This window comes from Rhineura floridana, chromosome 14, assembly GCF_030035675.1.
Source record: "Rhineura floridana isolate rRhiFlo1 chromosome 14, rRhiFlo1.hap2, whole genome shotgun sequence".
NCBI lineage: Eukaryota > Metazoa > Chordata > Lepidosauria > Squamata > Rhineuridae > Rhineura > Rhineura floridana.
Window position 1 is genome coordinate 1,261,993 of NC_084493.1, and position 13,758 is coordinate 1,275,750.

General features: G+C 47.8%; 1 protein-coding gene across 4 annotated transcripts in view; it reads right to left on the reverse strand.

Moving 5' to 3' along the window:
• Nucleotides 1–13,758, reverse strand: part of ADAMTS7 (ADAM metallopeptidase with thrombospondin type 1 motif 7) — a 69,250-nt gene extending 55,492 nt beyond the window's left edge. For 3 of the 4 annotated variants that reach the window (XM_061594774.1, XM_061594773.1, XM_061594775.1), the window contains exons 1-7: nt 13,444–13,758; nt 9,801–10,162; nt 5,953–6,151; nt 4,163–4,350; nt 3,432–3,515; nt 2,262–2,386; nt 1,174–1,323 (exon numbers count right to left, since the gene is read on the reverse strand). In XM_061594774.1, the coding sequence (XP_061450758.1) occupies nt 1,174–1,323; nt 2,262–2,386; nt 3,432–3,515; nt 4,163–4,350; nt 5,953–6,151; nt 9,801–10,162; nt 13,444–13,507 (1,172 nt within the window). In that variant the 5' untranslated portion in view covers nt 13,508–13,758. The remainder of the gene's footprint in view (nt 1–1,173; nt 1,324–2,261; nt 2,387–3,431; nt 3,516–4,162; nt 4,351–5,952; nt 6,152–9,800; nt 10,163–13,443) is intronic. The other variant, XM_061594772.1, reaches the window with a different exon arrangement.

Below are 13,758 nucleotides of genomic sequence, written 5' to 3' on the forward strand. Positions count from 1 at the left end.
TTTAAAAGAAGATTAGACAAATTCATGGAGGACAGGGCTATCAATGGCTACTAGCCATGATGGCTGTGCTCTGCCACCCTAGTCAGAGGCAGCATGCTTCTGAAAACCAGTTGCCGGAAGCCTCAGGAGGGGAGAGTGTTCTTGCACTCGGGTCCTGCTTGCGGGCTTCCCCCAGGCACCTGGTTGGCCACTGTGAGAACAGGATGCTGGACTAGATGGGCCACTGGCCTGATCCAGCAGGCTCTTCTCATGTTCGTATGTCCCCAGAAAGGAAGTTTGGGTGGGAGGAGCAGTTCTACAGGGAGGTAACAAAGACATTCCCAGCAGCCCCTGAAGGTGCCAAGGTGGCTTTGCAGTTGTCCCACCCACAGGACAGAAGGGAGGACTCTGGAGGGGAGGGGCAACTGCAGTTTTGCCTCAGAAAAAGCTGAAGCACATATAGCCACACATACAGGAACTTTTGAAAGTTGAAATAGATTTCCAGTTCTGAGTAATTTCTTGCCTTCCTGACTTAAAAGCAATTGAAAGGGGGACAGAGAGGGGGAGAGAGAGAGAGATAAAACAATAACTCAATGAATTCGATATTTTGGTAAGCAGAAAACTTTTAAAGCACTTCTGCTCACAGTTTTAACCTTTAAAATGTAACTAAGTAACAAGCAAACGTTTGCCACCTTCTGCTTACAATGTATTTTTTTAAAAAAACAAATAGACTGCATTTCTTTTCTTTAAAAGTCGAAGAGAGCATCAACATAGATACACTATTTGGAAAACCCCATTGTAATCTGGTTGTGGGAGAGGGGCTCAAAGGCATTGGCAGGGCTTGGGGGGCAGGTCTGCCTGTGTGGTGGGGTTTGTGGCTGTGTACACACCACACATTTAAAACACATAATTTCCCCCAAAGAATCCTGGGAACTGTATCTCACCTCTTACAGAGCTACAATTCCCAACACCTTGCACAAACTACAGTTCCCAGGATTCTTGGGAGGAAATTATGTGCTTCCAATGCATGGTGTGTACGCAATCTATAAGGCACTTATTTCCGCTGCCCTGCTCCATGTCAGGCACTGCCTGTCTATCAGGACTATAATTCACCACAAAATACACCCGAAAAGCCTCCTCACAGCCTTTGCCATCTTATTGGTCAACTGAGAGCTGCCCAGCCCCCTTCAGTACCTGTGTCCAAGTTCATGGGCCACGGTGAACGCCAGAGGAAGCCCCGTGTCCTCATTGATGTTGCAGCTCCTGTGGGGCTGGCACATGCCAGAGACGTGGGACAGGCCCAGAGTCTCACAGGGACGGTTCATGGCTGCACAGAGGTCTTTCCTTTTCCAGGTGGGAAGAAAACACACACAGGAGAAAAGACGAGGTTGTTACAATACCTAGCAGGTTCCAGTCCAGCTTTTGAAAGACAAAACAGCGGCAGAACAGCTGCACAACGGGACCAGGCAGAGGGCTCTTCCAGGCCACCAGCTCACTCTGCATTCCTCCCAATTTGTTTGCACAAAGTTTGAGTGGAGGCTGCCCGACATCAGCTGCTTACAGAGCGTTCATTCCAATCAGTTTGCAAGGAGGTTTCTCGATATCTTATCAAGCCGTTGTTATTCCCTCGCTTTCCTTACCGCAAAAAGCCTGATTTGTTTTTGGAAGTGGGCTTGTTGTGCAACAGCACCAAATCCACATTAATTGCAACCTAAATTTGCCAGCCACACAAGAGCAACAGTCTGGAAGGCGCCTTGTCAGACTAACGCACCAGGGCTCTGTCCTGGAAACTGGCATTCTGAGAAAAGGCTAAAGCGCATCAACAGGACAATCCCAAAGGCTTGTTGAAAGAAGTCATGGCATTGAAGCAGCTTTAAAATCCGGTGCACAAGCACAATCAACCTGGAAAGTTCTCCTATGCAAGCTAAATTGCAAGATGAATACTGGTGAGCTTTTCACCTATGTGGAGGTTTCAGTGCAGGCATAGACAATGTGATGCAAACATCTGGAGTACCAGAGGAAAGGAATATCCAGGGCAGCCTTTGCTCACCTGGTGCCCTCCAGATATTGCTGGCCTCCACCTCTCATCACCTCCGACTATCGGCCACACCAGCTGGGCCTGAGGGAAGTCGGAAGTCCACAATATCTGACTACTCCCATTTTAGTGCATGGTATTATCACGTAGAGCTTTTTTAAAATGTTACACCATTTATAAATACTTACAAGCAAACACATATACAAACACTGCTAGCACAAATGCAAAATGCCTGGGCAGGATATACCTTGTGAGCAGAATGGCAACATCGTGGTGCAGTGGGTGAGCATCTCCTTTCACGTTGACGGACTTCTGCCACTTGCAGAAACTTTTCAAGGTGTTGTCTGCATGGTGGGTGATTTTCAGATCCTCCTACAGAAATGGAGATTAGTCCCTACCCAATTATTATTTTTATTACATTTATATCCTGCCCTCCCTCCCAAAGAAGCCCTGGACAGAAAAAAGCAAGAAAACAAGGGAAAAAACCTCTTAAAATACCTTTAAAAAACACTTTTTGTTAACAAACATAAATGAGCAAACACCTGCATTGTATTTGCTGAGCACTCCAGGAAGATCCTTTTTCTCTTTCATTCCCTTTATTTTGTGTCTACACCTTAGCCACTCCTATTTATTTATTTATTTTATTATACCTGTATACTGCCCCATAGCCGAAGCTCTCTGGGCGGTCTAAAAAAGGTAAAGGTGTCCCTGCACTTGTAGTGCGAGTCGTTTCCGACTCTCAGGGTGACGTCTTGTGATGTTTACTAGGCAGACCGTATATATGGGGTGGGATTGCCAGTTCCGTCCCCGGCCTTTCTTTACCCCACAGCATATGCCAGGTACTCATTTTACCGACCACGGATGGATGGAAGGCTGAGTGGACCTAGACCCCTTTTACCGGAGATTCGACTTCCTCCTTCCGTTGGAACTGAACTCCGGCCGTGAGCAGAGCTTCGGCTGCGTTACTGCCGCTTACCACTCTGCGCCACGGGCGGTTTACAGTAACTAAAAACATTAAAACAAATACAATTTAAAACAGATCTTACAAAAACAATTTAAAACACAATTTAAAAATTTAAACAGCATACAACACATGCTAAAATGCCTGGGAGAAGAGGAAAGTCTTGACCTGGCGCCGAAAAGATAACAGTGTCGGCGCCAGGTGCACCTCGTCAGGGATCATTCCATAATTTGGGGGCCACCACTGAAAAGGTTGTGCTGGCTGGGACTGATGGCAGCTGTAGTCCAAAATACCAGAGGGCACCAGCGTGACAAAGACAAAGAGATGTGTCTGACTGCCTGGAAGCCTTGTGACCCAATGCACAGAGGCACGTATCTGCACAGAGACCATGTCACTTGTGCATCCAGCATGGTCGTGACATGAACAGCAGGTGAGCAAGTCCTTCTTTTTTTTTACCTCTTCTTCCTCAAGGAAGATAAGACGCACAATGGAAACATGGATAGGGTTCCCAATGCTGGCATCATGGAACAAACCGGCCACCTACATTGCAGAATAAATGGAACAGCTGAGGGAATCATGCTAATGGGAGAAAGAGACACGCACACACACACACATCACAATCCCCTTGTCCCGTAAGTGTCTCCCTTAGCTTGCCTTTCAAAAGACCAAGTAACACAACATATCTGATGGTTGGCAGCTCAATGGCAGAGACAGAAAGTTTTTCTTGTGGACATCCAATGAAGTAGAATGTCAGAAGATTCAGGACAGACAAAAGAAAGGATTTTTTCACACAGTGCAGAGTTAAACTATGGAACTCACTCCCACAAGATGGAGACAGCTTTAAAAGAGGATTATGCTCTGCCTCCATAGGCTGAGGCGGTATGCTTCCAAACACCAGTTGCTGGAAACGGCGGGAGGAGACAGAGTGCTCTTACACTCAGGTCTTGCTTGCGGACTCTCTATTATGGGCATCTGGTTGGCCACTTGTGAGAACAAGATGTTGGACTAGATGGGCCACTGGCCGGATCTAGCTGCAGGGCTCTTCTTACATTGTTAATCAGGCCCTGGCACTTTAAAAAATCCAGTTCACTGTCTAGTGCTCAAACATCTTTTTCCATCCAGCAAAAAGGGCAACTTCCCCCGCCCATCTGACACACACACACACTCTCTCTCTCTGCAGTGCTCACCATGTTCATGACCGTCAGGACATATCTCTCAACATCCCTGCTGCCATGGTACTCCACCATCTTAGTGTCAGCCACCACCAGGGTCTCCACCCATTTTTCCTTGCTGACAGAGCGCTGCTTGATCCGCCGCTTCCTCCGCCGCATCCCCTCCCACTTCTCTCTCTGCTTCTCAGAGTTCTCGAGGCTTCCTTGGAGTTTGAAGATGAGGAGGAGAAAAAGAGACATCTGAAGATGCCTGGAACCCCCCGCTGTTGTGCAGGCTGATCTGGGTCAGCCCTGACGCATTTGGGTGCCTTCAACTGGGATCTGGGCCCATCTGTGCCTTCCAGATGTTGCTGGACCTGGATATCCCTGACCATTGTCCACGCTGGCTGGAGCTGGAGTTGGACAACATCTGGAGGGCACCAGGTTGGGGAAGGTTGGTGTAGCCCACAGATGGGGAACCTGGCAATGCCCTTGGGCCCAGCCCCATCATTATCCCTGAGAACTGACCATGCTGGTGTGGTGGTGGTGGGGAGCTGCAGCCCAGTAGGGTCCCCCCCCCGCTGATTTATGCCTCCCTCCCAGTCAAGACAGGGATCCATGTGCTCTCCTCCGCTGCATCCCAGGGCTACGCCACCATGCCTACCCACGATTCTCTGGGCAAGGTTTCGCTCTAGCCCCTTAAAAGGCCGGGATTTGGACGTTCTGACCCATGTTGTCTAGTGTCAGAGATGCAGTCTTCAGCTTGCATGGCGGACCCACGGGAGAGAAAATATAATGCAGGAACAGACACCTAATGAGAACTCCCCCCCCCAGTCCCTCGGATGGTCAGTCAGATCTGAATAGCCAAACATGCAGCATAAAAGCTTCCAAAACCTTATTTCTTTGTTTTTTAATAAATAAAAGTGGCGAATTTTCACACGCAACCGCTGCTGCCTTCAAACAGAAAGAATTCTCATTGGGGGAATTGCATCCATGCCTAATCAGAGTCTCGCCCTGCAGTGAAATCCACACTTCAGGCCCTGCCAGGCCGGGTGGGAGGCTCAAAGTTCAGTCACAATCCATCAAAGCCATCGCTCAGGGGGTTCTCTCCGTGGCAACAGAGAGGAAGATTGTTGAGAGCTGCGCGGCATGAAGAGGGGCCTGCCCTTTGGAGCATGCCTTGCCGTGACTGGGCCACCTGGTGCCCAGCCAGCCCTCTTACTGTCTTTGACCCATGGCTAGGGTCAATTAGGAGGATGAAAAGGAAACTTGAGAAAACAACTCTCCTTCAAAAATTATAAAAATACTTTTCTGAGTTAAGTCCAAAATGTTTAGGATGGCCTTTCCCAAGCTTGTGCTCTCCAGATGTTTTGGATGACAACTCCCAGCTGATGGGAGTTACAGTCAAAAACATCTGGAGGGCACCAGGTTGGCAAAGGCTGTTTTGAGAGCTCTGAAAGATAAAGCCAGCCCTGGACAGCTTAGTGGAGCCTCAGCTGAAAACTTGTCCCAATCTATTTTTATTTACTGGACATTTCTCTTGAGAAAGAGTTCCTCCCTGCAGGCCTGATGCTCCTCTTCTTGCCCAGGTCTGCTGTTGACATTGAAAACACACAAAACAGTCACATTAGCTGCATTCATGCAATTAATGTCACATCTGGTTTGACCCTAAGGGGGAGATGTAATTAGAGTTTCCTGACTCGGTCCACTGAGGACAGGACAAGATGCTGTGGTTTGAAATCACAGGGAGGCAGATGCATAAGCTAACTAGTCAAGAGGCTTCCTTCAGCCAAGAAATCATTTGCAAACCAGGATGAAACAATTACCTTGCACCCCACACATCCTGACAATGGCAGGCTGTTTCCTGTCTTGCTTTGTGCTCACTACTGAAATAAACTCTTCTGCCTCGTACTCTGGAACATGGCGTCTATATATCCTGTGGGGGTGGGCGGTCTTCTCCCTGAATTTGCTTGCAGACAGCGGCTCGATAAAGAAGTCTTCATCAGCCAGCCGGAAGACTCCTTTCTGGAGAGGAGAGAGTCATCATCTGTATGACACACCAATCCCCATGCCTTAAGACTTTTCAGAAACTGTCACACAACCACAGCCTGGGTGGTTTCAGCCTATTTGGTCCAAATCAGGAGAAAAAGAGTAGACAGACTGAGCAAAGTTGGGGCTCAGCTGCTTCTCTCATGCCGAGCACGGCAGAACCGCCTTCCTCTTGGAGCAAGCTGGGATACTTTAGTTACGTTGCCAATACTGTGTAAGCAACGAACTTAACACCTTTCTCTCTCTCTCTGCAGGCTAGGATTGCCAGCTGATGTCGCTTTAATTGGCCTTGCTCTTCAGCAGCAGCCTGGCATGCAGAAATTTAGTGGGCACATTACTATGTCTCCATGCCAAGGGCGGGTTGATCTGCTAAGGCTGAGTCTCCGGCAGCTGTGAAAGGTATAGAAACAGAACAATTGAAAAGATGGTCTTGAGACTTCCGGGAAGGGTAACTTCGCTTGTGCCTGCTTTTGAGACGGGCTCCCGCCTCAAAAGAAGCTTATTCAGATATAAATCAGTCAGAACATTTTTTTTTGACTGATGAAATTTCTCCCGGGCAGGGAGAAACGTAGAGATCAACCTCAAAAGCCTGTTTTTGTTGGGAGGACTGGATTTCATTAATTTATGAGAAAAGGTCCAGCCAGCAATGCCGGACGGACTTCCGAACAAGCTCTATCTGATTAATGCGATACGTTTATCTTTTCTTCAAAGAGAAAACGGACTAACAGGCAAGCACCCTTCTTTCTATTATTTTTTTTACTTGGTTTAAATTGTTGCAGCAAAAAGAGATTTGTCAAATGAATCAGCTTTAAAGAACTTCTGGGTGAGCTATAACTCTTCTCTGTTATTCACGAAATTAACAGCTTATCTCTGTTTCTATTGCAAAAAGCTGTCCTGGAAGTGCATTCTAAAGATATAAACAGAAGAGGGATTTCTATTCCGAGGAACATTATATTGTCTGGGACTATTCTCTTTTTGGTCTATTTTATTTTGACGAATCTGCTTCTTCACGACGCCACTAACTGTTTTGATGCTGGGAACTAAATTTGTTTTGTGTTCTTGAACATAGAGAGATAAGGCAGGCTGCTCTGTTTATACTGTGATGTCATCAAGCCTGGAATATTAACCCAATTGTTGCTGAAATAAGAAGTGGTTCTTCTTTATTTTTGTTTTGTTTTGTTTTCATGGTTTTAAAAATGGCAATCAAGAAAGTGGCTGAGAATCTGGAAGTAATTATGTTTCAGAAAATAATGGATGAGATTGAGATAACGAAACAAACCCTGCGACAGGGCAGTAAGGAGCTGAAAATTGAACTGAGCAAAATGACGCAGGAGCTTAAAGAAATAGGGGATCCTGTGAGAGAGGAGAATGAGATCAGAGATGAGAAAAGAAAAAATAAAGGGAAGATACAAGCCCTGGAGATTGGAACAAATGTGGAATTGGAAAAAGATCTGGAGTTTATGGATATTAGAAATAAAATCTACTGTTTGGAATTTAACGTTATCTCTGAAGAAATTAATGAAGATATTAGAGATAAAGTTATCAATGGCTTGGATAATCTTCTGGACTGGAATGACGTGATGGAGCTTGATATAGAGAAAATCTATGGAATTAACTGCAGCCATGTGACAATGGAAAAACTCTCAAGAGATGAGCCAGTGCATTTTGTAAAAAAGAAGAACACAGATATGACTTTACAACAATATTTCAGCAACTTATTCAGAATTGATGGCAAGAAAATATTTGGGATAGAGGAAATTCCCATCAGACTCTTATTATATGACTATGGCTATGACAGCAAGATTATTATGGAATACTGATAATGGAAGATTGGACACTGAAATTACTGGACTTAACAGGACTATTGAAGATGGAAGATGGAATTAATAGGGATAATGGAATAATGGCTATTGAAATTATTGGACCTAACAGATTTTGATGAGATGGATTAATCGATATGTTTATTTGGACTATGGTTATGACAATAAGATTATTATTATTATTAACGAGATGGATTAATCGACATGTTTATTTGGAGAAAAATTGATAGATATATTTCTTAAAGAATTGAAACCTCTCTTTGACTTTTTGTGGAAAGAATAAAGTAATGTTTATGAGATTTGATGATTAATTAAGATAACTACTGGAGGAAAGTGATTTTATAATATAATTTAAGAGACAGGATTGTTATATATTGTAGACCTACAACTGATTTGATCTGCGACAAATGGGAAGTCAACATTTTATTTTTTTGTTTAATCATTTTTGTTTTGTTTTGTTTTTTGTCTTTGAATGTTTTATGATTTTGTTTTGTATGTTTTATGAAAATTTGAATAAAAATTATTGTAAAAAAAAGAAAAAAGAAAAGATGGTCTTGAGAAGAGCAGACTGAGTGGAGATATGATAGCACTCTTCAAGTACTTGAGAGGTTGCTACACAGAGCAGGGCCAGGATCTATTCTTGATCGTCCCAGAGTGCAGGACATGGAATAATGGGCTCAGGCTGCAGGAAGCCAGATTTCGACTGAAGATCAGGAAAACCTTCCTAACTATTAGAGCGTTACGACAATGGGACCAATGACCTAGGGAGATGGTGAGCCCTCCAACACTGGAGGCATTCAAGAGTTGGATGCCTGCATTGAGTAGGGGATTGGACTTGATGGCCTTGTAACCCCTTCCAACTCCATTGTTCTATGATTCTATGATTCTATGGCAACCCTGTTCCAAACATCTACAGCAGGGGTGGGGAACCTTTGGCCCTCCAGGTGTTGCTGAACTACAACTCCCATCATCCTCTCTAGCCATTGGTCCTGCTTGCTGGGGCTGATGGGAGTTGTAGTTCAGCACCATTTGGAGGGCCAAAGGCTCCCACCCCTTAGCTCTAGACCCTGCCATCCCCATCCTCCATAGCACCCTTGTTCATCTGGAGACGTGGACTGCAAAAACTGCTAGAAGGGTTCACCTTTGGATCTGTACCCTTTCTGAAGAGGCAGGATTTTTTCCTTCCCAGACTCCATTGCCACTAGTCACTTGGCTCTCTGAGCTGACCATCAAAAACCAGGATCAGACCGTCCCAGAGAAGAGGGCAGCATATGAGTGGAATGAGGTTTCCACTATCTGTGGCAACAGGTTCACATTTGTGTTTCACATGATACCTTCTGCAAAACATTCCAGGGCATGCATGTCGTATGTTTGGTGTTTTTTTTAAGGACCGTATCTAAAAATTAAATGTGTGCTTGTAAAAGAAAAAAAAATCTGAAAAGAACATGAGATGTATGATTACGTTTCCTTGTGCTGGACAATAGCTGCACCAGATGTTCTACAAAAATATTACAAAACAGGTATGTTAGATTGAAGGTCTCTTAACGGCACTTAAACTTGACCCCCGTCTGCAATGGATTCAGGCCACCAGGCCAGTCTCTAAGCCAGCTTCCCCAACCTCGTACCGCCCAGATGTTTTGGACTACAACTCCCATCTGCACCAGTCAGCACAGCCAGACAATGCTGGGACTGGTGGGAGCATAGCCACCCCGGCTGAGGCTGATGCGGGTTGTGGTTCAGCACCATCTGGAGGGCATCATGAGGGGAAAAGCTGCTCTAAGACGTAAAGAACCTGCGACACTTACCAGCCCGTCACATGTACTGAGCGCAGCAAACCCATTCTCTTGCTCCTGGTTCTGAACTGACCCAACCATGTGGCACGAGTTCTGGTTGTGAGCTTGGATCTCGGCATGAGCGATGCCTCCAAATCGTCTCTCGCTGACGAACCCAGGGGCCAGGAGATGCCTGTTGAGGCTCAGGTTGAATCTCAGCTCCTGCCCCCCATGGTACAGTTTGTAGAAAGAAAGCGGGTGATTCTTTGAGGAAATGGCCCTTCTGTGGAGCCAGCGGTGGGACAGGTTGTAGGAGAGGAAGACACCTCTCTCGTCGACCTTGACAGGGTGAACAATGTCGTAGCCAGAATCTTGCTCGTCAGCCGATCCAGCCCCTGCAGCAGATAGTGTGGAATGAACAACTGGAAAGAGCCCCTCTGGAGCAGCCTTCCCCAACCTGGTGCCCTCCACATGTCATGGCCCACAATTCCCATCAGCCCATACAGGAGAGCATTTATGCCCCCTGCCCTCTGCGCAGCTAGCTGGCTGGCTTTAAGAGATTCCACATCTCTGGGCCTGTGGAACTGGAGAGACGGCATAGATGGGCGATGTTGGTTTACGTCAGGAGTAAGGAACCTCAGGCCCAGAGGATCGGCGCAGCCCTCCAACTCTCTTTGTCTGGCCCTCAGAACTCTCCCAGGCCACACCCCCTACTGGCCCTCCTTTATACCCTTGGTGAGGGTTTTTGCCTGGTTGAAGCATGTCCTCAAACTCTGACCATTGTGACCCTGGCCGCCTTGGATGGTGAGGGGTGCACGAGTGTGTGCAGGAAGTACCCAACTGTACAAAGGTAAAATCTATACTCATTGCTCCGCCCACGTTTGCCTCTGGCCCTGCCCACCACTGGCATGTGGCCCCTGGAAGGTTACCCTGAGGGAAATGTGGCCCTTGGGCTGAAAAATGTCCCCCACTCCTCCTGTTTTACATTGTGATCTGTATAAGGAGCCCAGAGACAGGCTGGCTCTTCCTTTATTAACCACTCTACCTGGAAAACCTACTGAAATCCGGATACCTTTTGTGTTTTAAGTAATGACTCTTCCTATGTTACTTAACAGGGAGTGAATATTTTTCTGTCTTCAGTACATATGAGAAAGCAGGTGGTCGATGTAAGAACTTCCTTTTGGCTCTTCAGGAAATCCTATTCACTTTTTTACTATGTTAAATAATTGTCCTTTGTGCATCAACGTTTATCAGTCTGTAGCCGTAATAAATCTATTTATCTCTCTGTCGGGATTCAGCAGCAGGAGGTGAGAAATGTGTTTGGGAAGACTGGCAGGTTTGACCTCTCCTTACCCCCCAGGTGCAGACTGGACAGGGGACAAGCCCTTGGCCAGAGGACACAAGTCGGGCATGAGCCAGACTCCCTCTTTGCTCCCCTTTCTACCAGACGTGACCCTCTGCCTCCCATTTTTCCCACAAGAAAAGCCCTGCTGGATCAGACCAATGGCCCACCTAGTCCAGCAACCTGTTCTGATGGCGGCCAGCCGGATGGCTTCTGTGGTAGCCCACAAGCAGCACCTGAGGGCAACAGCAGCCCTCTCTCCACTGACAGCTGGCATTCAGATACACGCTGCCTCCAGCGGTGGAGGGGGAACCTAGCCGTTGTGGCTAGTAGTCACGGACAGTCTTATCCTCCATGAATTTGTCTAACCCACCCAAATTGGGGTCCATCACTTCCTCTGGTGGGAGTGATTCCCATATCATACGGAAAGTGGGTTTGGACCAAGATGAAGGAGGTGTGAAAACTGGAGGGAGAAATATCAATAATTTAAAATATGCAGACGATACCGTACTACTAGCAGAAACCAGTAATGATTTGAAACAAATGCTGATGAAAGTTAAAGAGGAAAGCACAAAAGCAGGACTACAGCTGAACATCAAGAAGACTAAAGTAATGACAACAGAAGATTTATGTAACTTTAAGGTTGACAACGAGGACATTGAACTTGTCAAGAATTATCAATACCTCAGCACAGTCATTAACCAACATGGAGATAATAGTCAAGAAATCAGAAGAAGGCTAGGACTGGGGAAGGCAGCTGTGAGAGAACTAGAAAAGGTCCTCAAATGCAAAGATGTGTCACTGAACACTAAAGTCAGGATCGTTCAGACCATGGTATTCCCAATCTCTATGTATGGATGTGAAAGTTGGACAGTGAAAAAAGGGGGTATGAGAAAAATCAAATTTGAAATGTGGTGTTGGAGGAGAGCTTTGCGCATAGCATGGGACCACAAAAAAGACAAATAATTGGGTGTTAGAACAAATTAAGCCAGAACTGTCACTAGAAACTAAAATGATGAAACTGAGATTATCATACTTTGGACACATCATGAGAAGACAGGATTCACTAGAAAAGACAATACTGCTGGGGAAAACAAAAAGGAGTAGAAAAAGAGGAAGGCCGAACAAGAGATGGATCAATTCCATAAAGGAAGCCACAGACCTGAACTTACAAGATCTGAACAGGGTGGTTCACGACAGATGCTGCTGGAGGTCACTGATTCATAGGGTTGCCATAAGTCGTAATCGACTTGAAGGCACATAACACACTATGATGATGATTTATTGGATTTGTTAGTCGCATGCAACCCGAAGGCCTCCAAGTCACTTAGGACACTGTTCAAAACAAAAGCAAACACGTCCAGAACCGCCTGTGTGAAAAAGTCCTTTTCCTTTGTCTGTCTTGAATCTGCCACCCTTCAGCCTCGCTGGACACCCACAAGTTCTCGCGTCAAGGGAAGGAAGAAAACCTTCTCCGCTTTCTTAAGGCCAGGCGTTATCACACGCTCTCCCTTCTTTGCCTTTCCTCTAAACAAGCCCCCAACGGCGCAGCCTCTCCCCCTTGGGAAGTTGCTCCAGCCCATGGTCGATCAAGGCAGGGCCTCTGTCTTCATGCCAGCTGGTGGGAGCGGCAAGGAGCTTGGGGGGGCAAGGGGAGGGTTCCGTTCTGGGGGGCTCCGCCTTTGTGCGCCTCCGGTTCCTGGGCTCCAGAGCGGCTCATATCGCCCCCTTCCTGCAGGGCAATCTCCGCGGAGACGAGCGACATCAGGGCTGTAGGAGCACATGCTGGACGCCAGGCGGCGGCGGCGCCCTCCAAGCCCCGCAGGCGGCAATCCCACCACGAACGTTCCCCAGCAAGCCCTTGCCAAGGAAGACAGCGGAGAAGGCCGAAGGAGAGACAATGGGATGGCGGCGGCTCGGAGGAAACAGGGAGCCTTTTGCGCTGGATCAAGGCCGCATACACCAAAAATATATGCTAGGCATTAAAATGGTTTGCAAGGACACGTTTGTTTTTTAAATAAATATATAGAGAGAGAGAGACAGATTGCTGCGGGAGTTTGGAAACCTGGATTCAGCCATCCCATCTTTGACCCAGGCGGTTCTGCAACTTTCCTTTCCAGCCTCCATCCGCCCTTCTTTAAAATGGGAGCAGGAGCGACCTGCCCCGGCGGGTTGAGGCGAGGGACTCTGTACATGCTCCAAGCACCCTTGCCTTTAAGCCCGCCTCCCCCGCGCGAACGCGCTTTCCGAGCCCCGGCTGCCAAAGAGAGGCGGCTCCCTCGGTCGGCCCCGCTTCAGACGGGGGAGGCAGCCCGGGCCGATGTCGTTACCCACCTGGGATCTGGGCACTGCGGCTCCGGGCCAGGAGGGCGGCCAGGAGGAGCAGCGGGAGGGCCATGCTGGGCTGGCGGGACGTCCTCAGGCTGCGAGCGCCGAGCGCCGAGCCGGCGACGGGGCTGCGTCGGTGAGGCGTCGGGGGCCCGCCTGGCTCCGGGCAGCGGCCGCCCGGTCCTCCATGCCCGCGGCTCCGTCGCCGCCCGCTGCCTGCCAGAGCTGCGCCGCTGCCCCGGCCGGAGGAGGAGGCGGAGGCGGCAGCCGCTCGACGGGGACGCGCTCGCCGCCGTCTGTCCCGCTCCTCCTGCCGCCGCC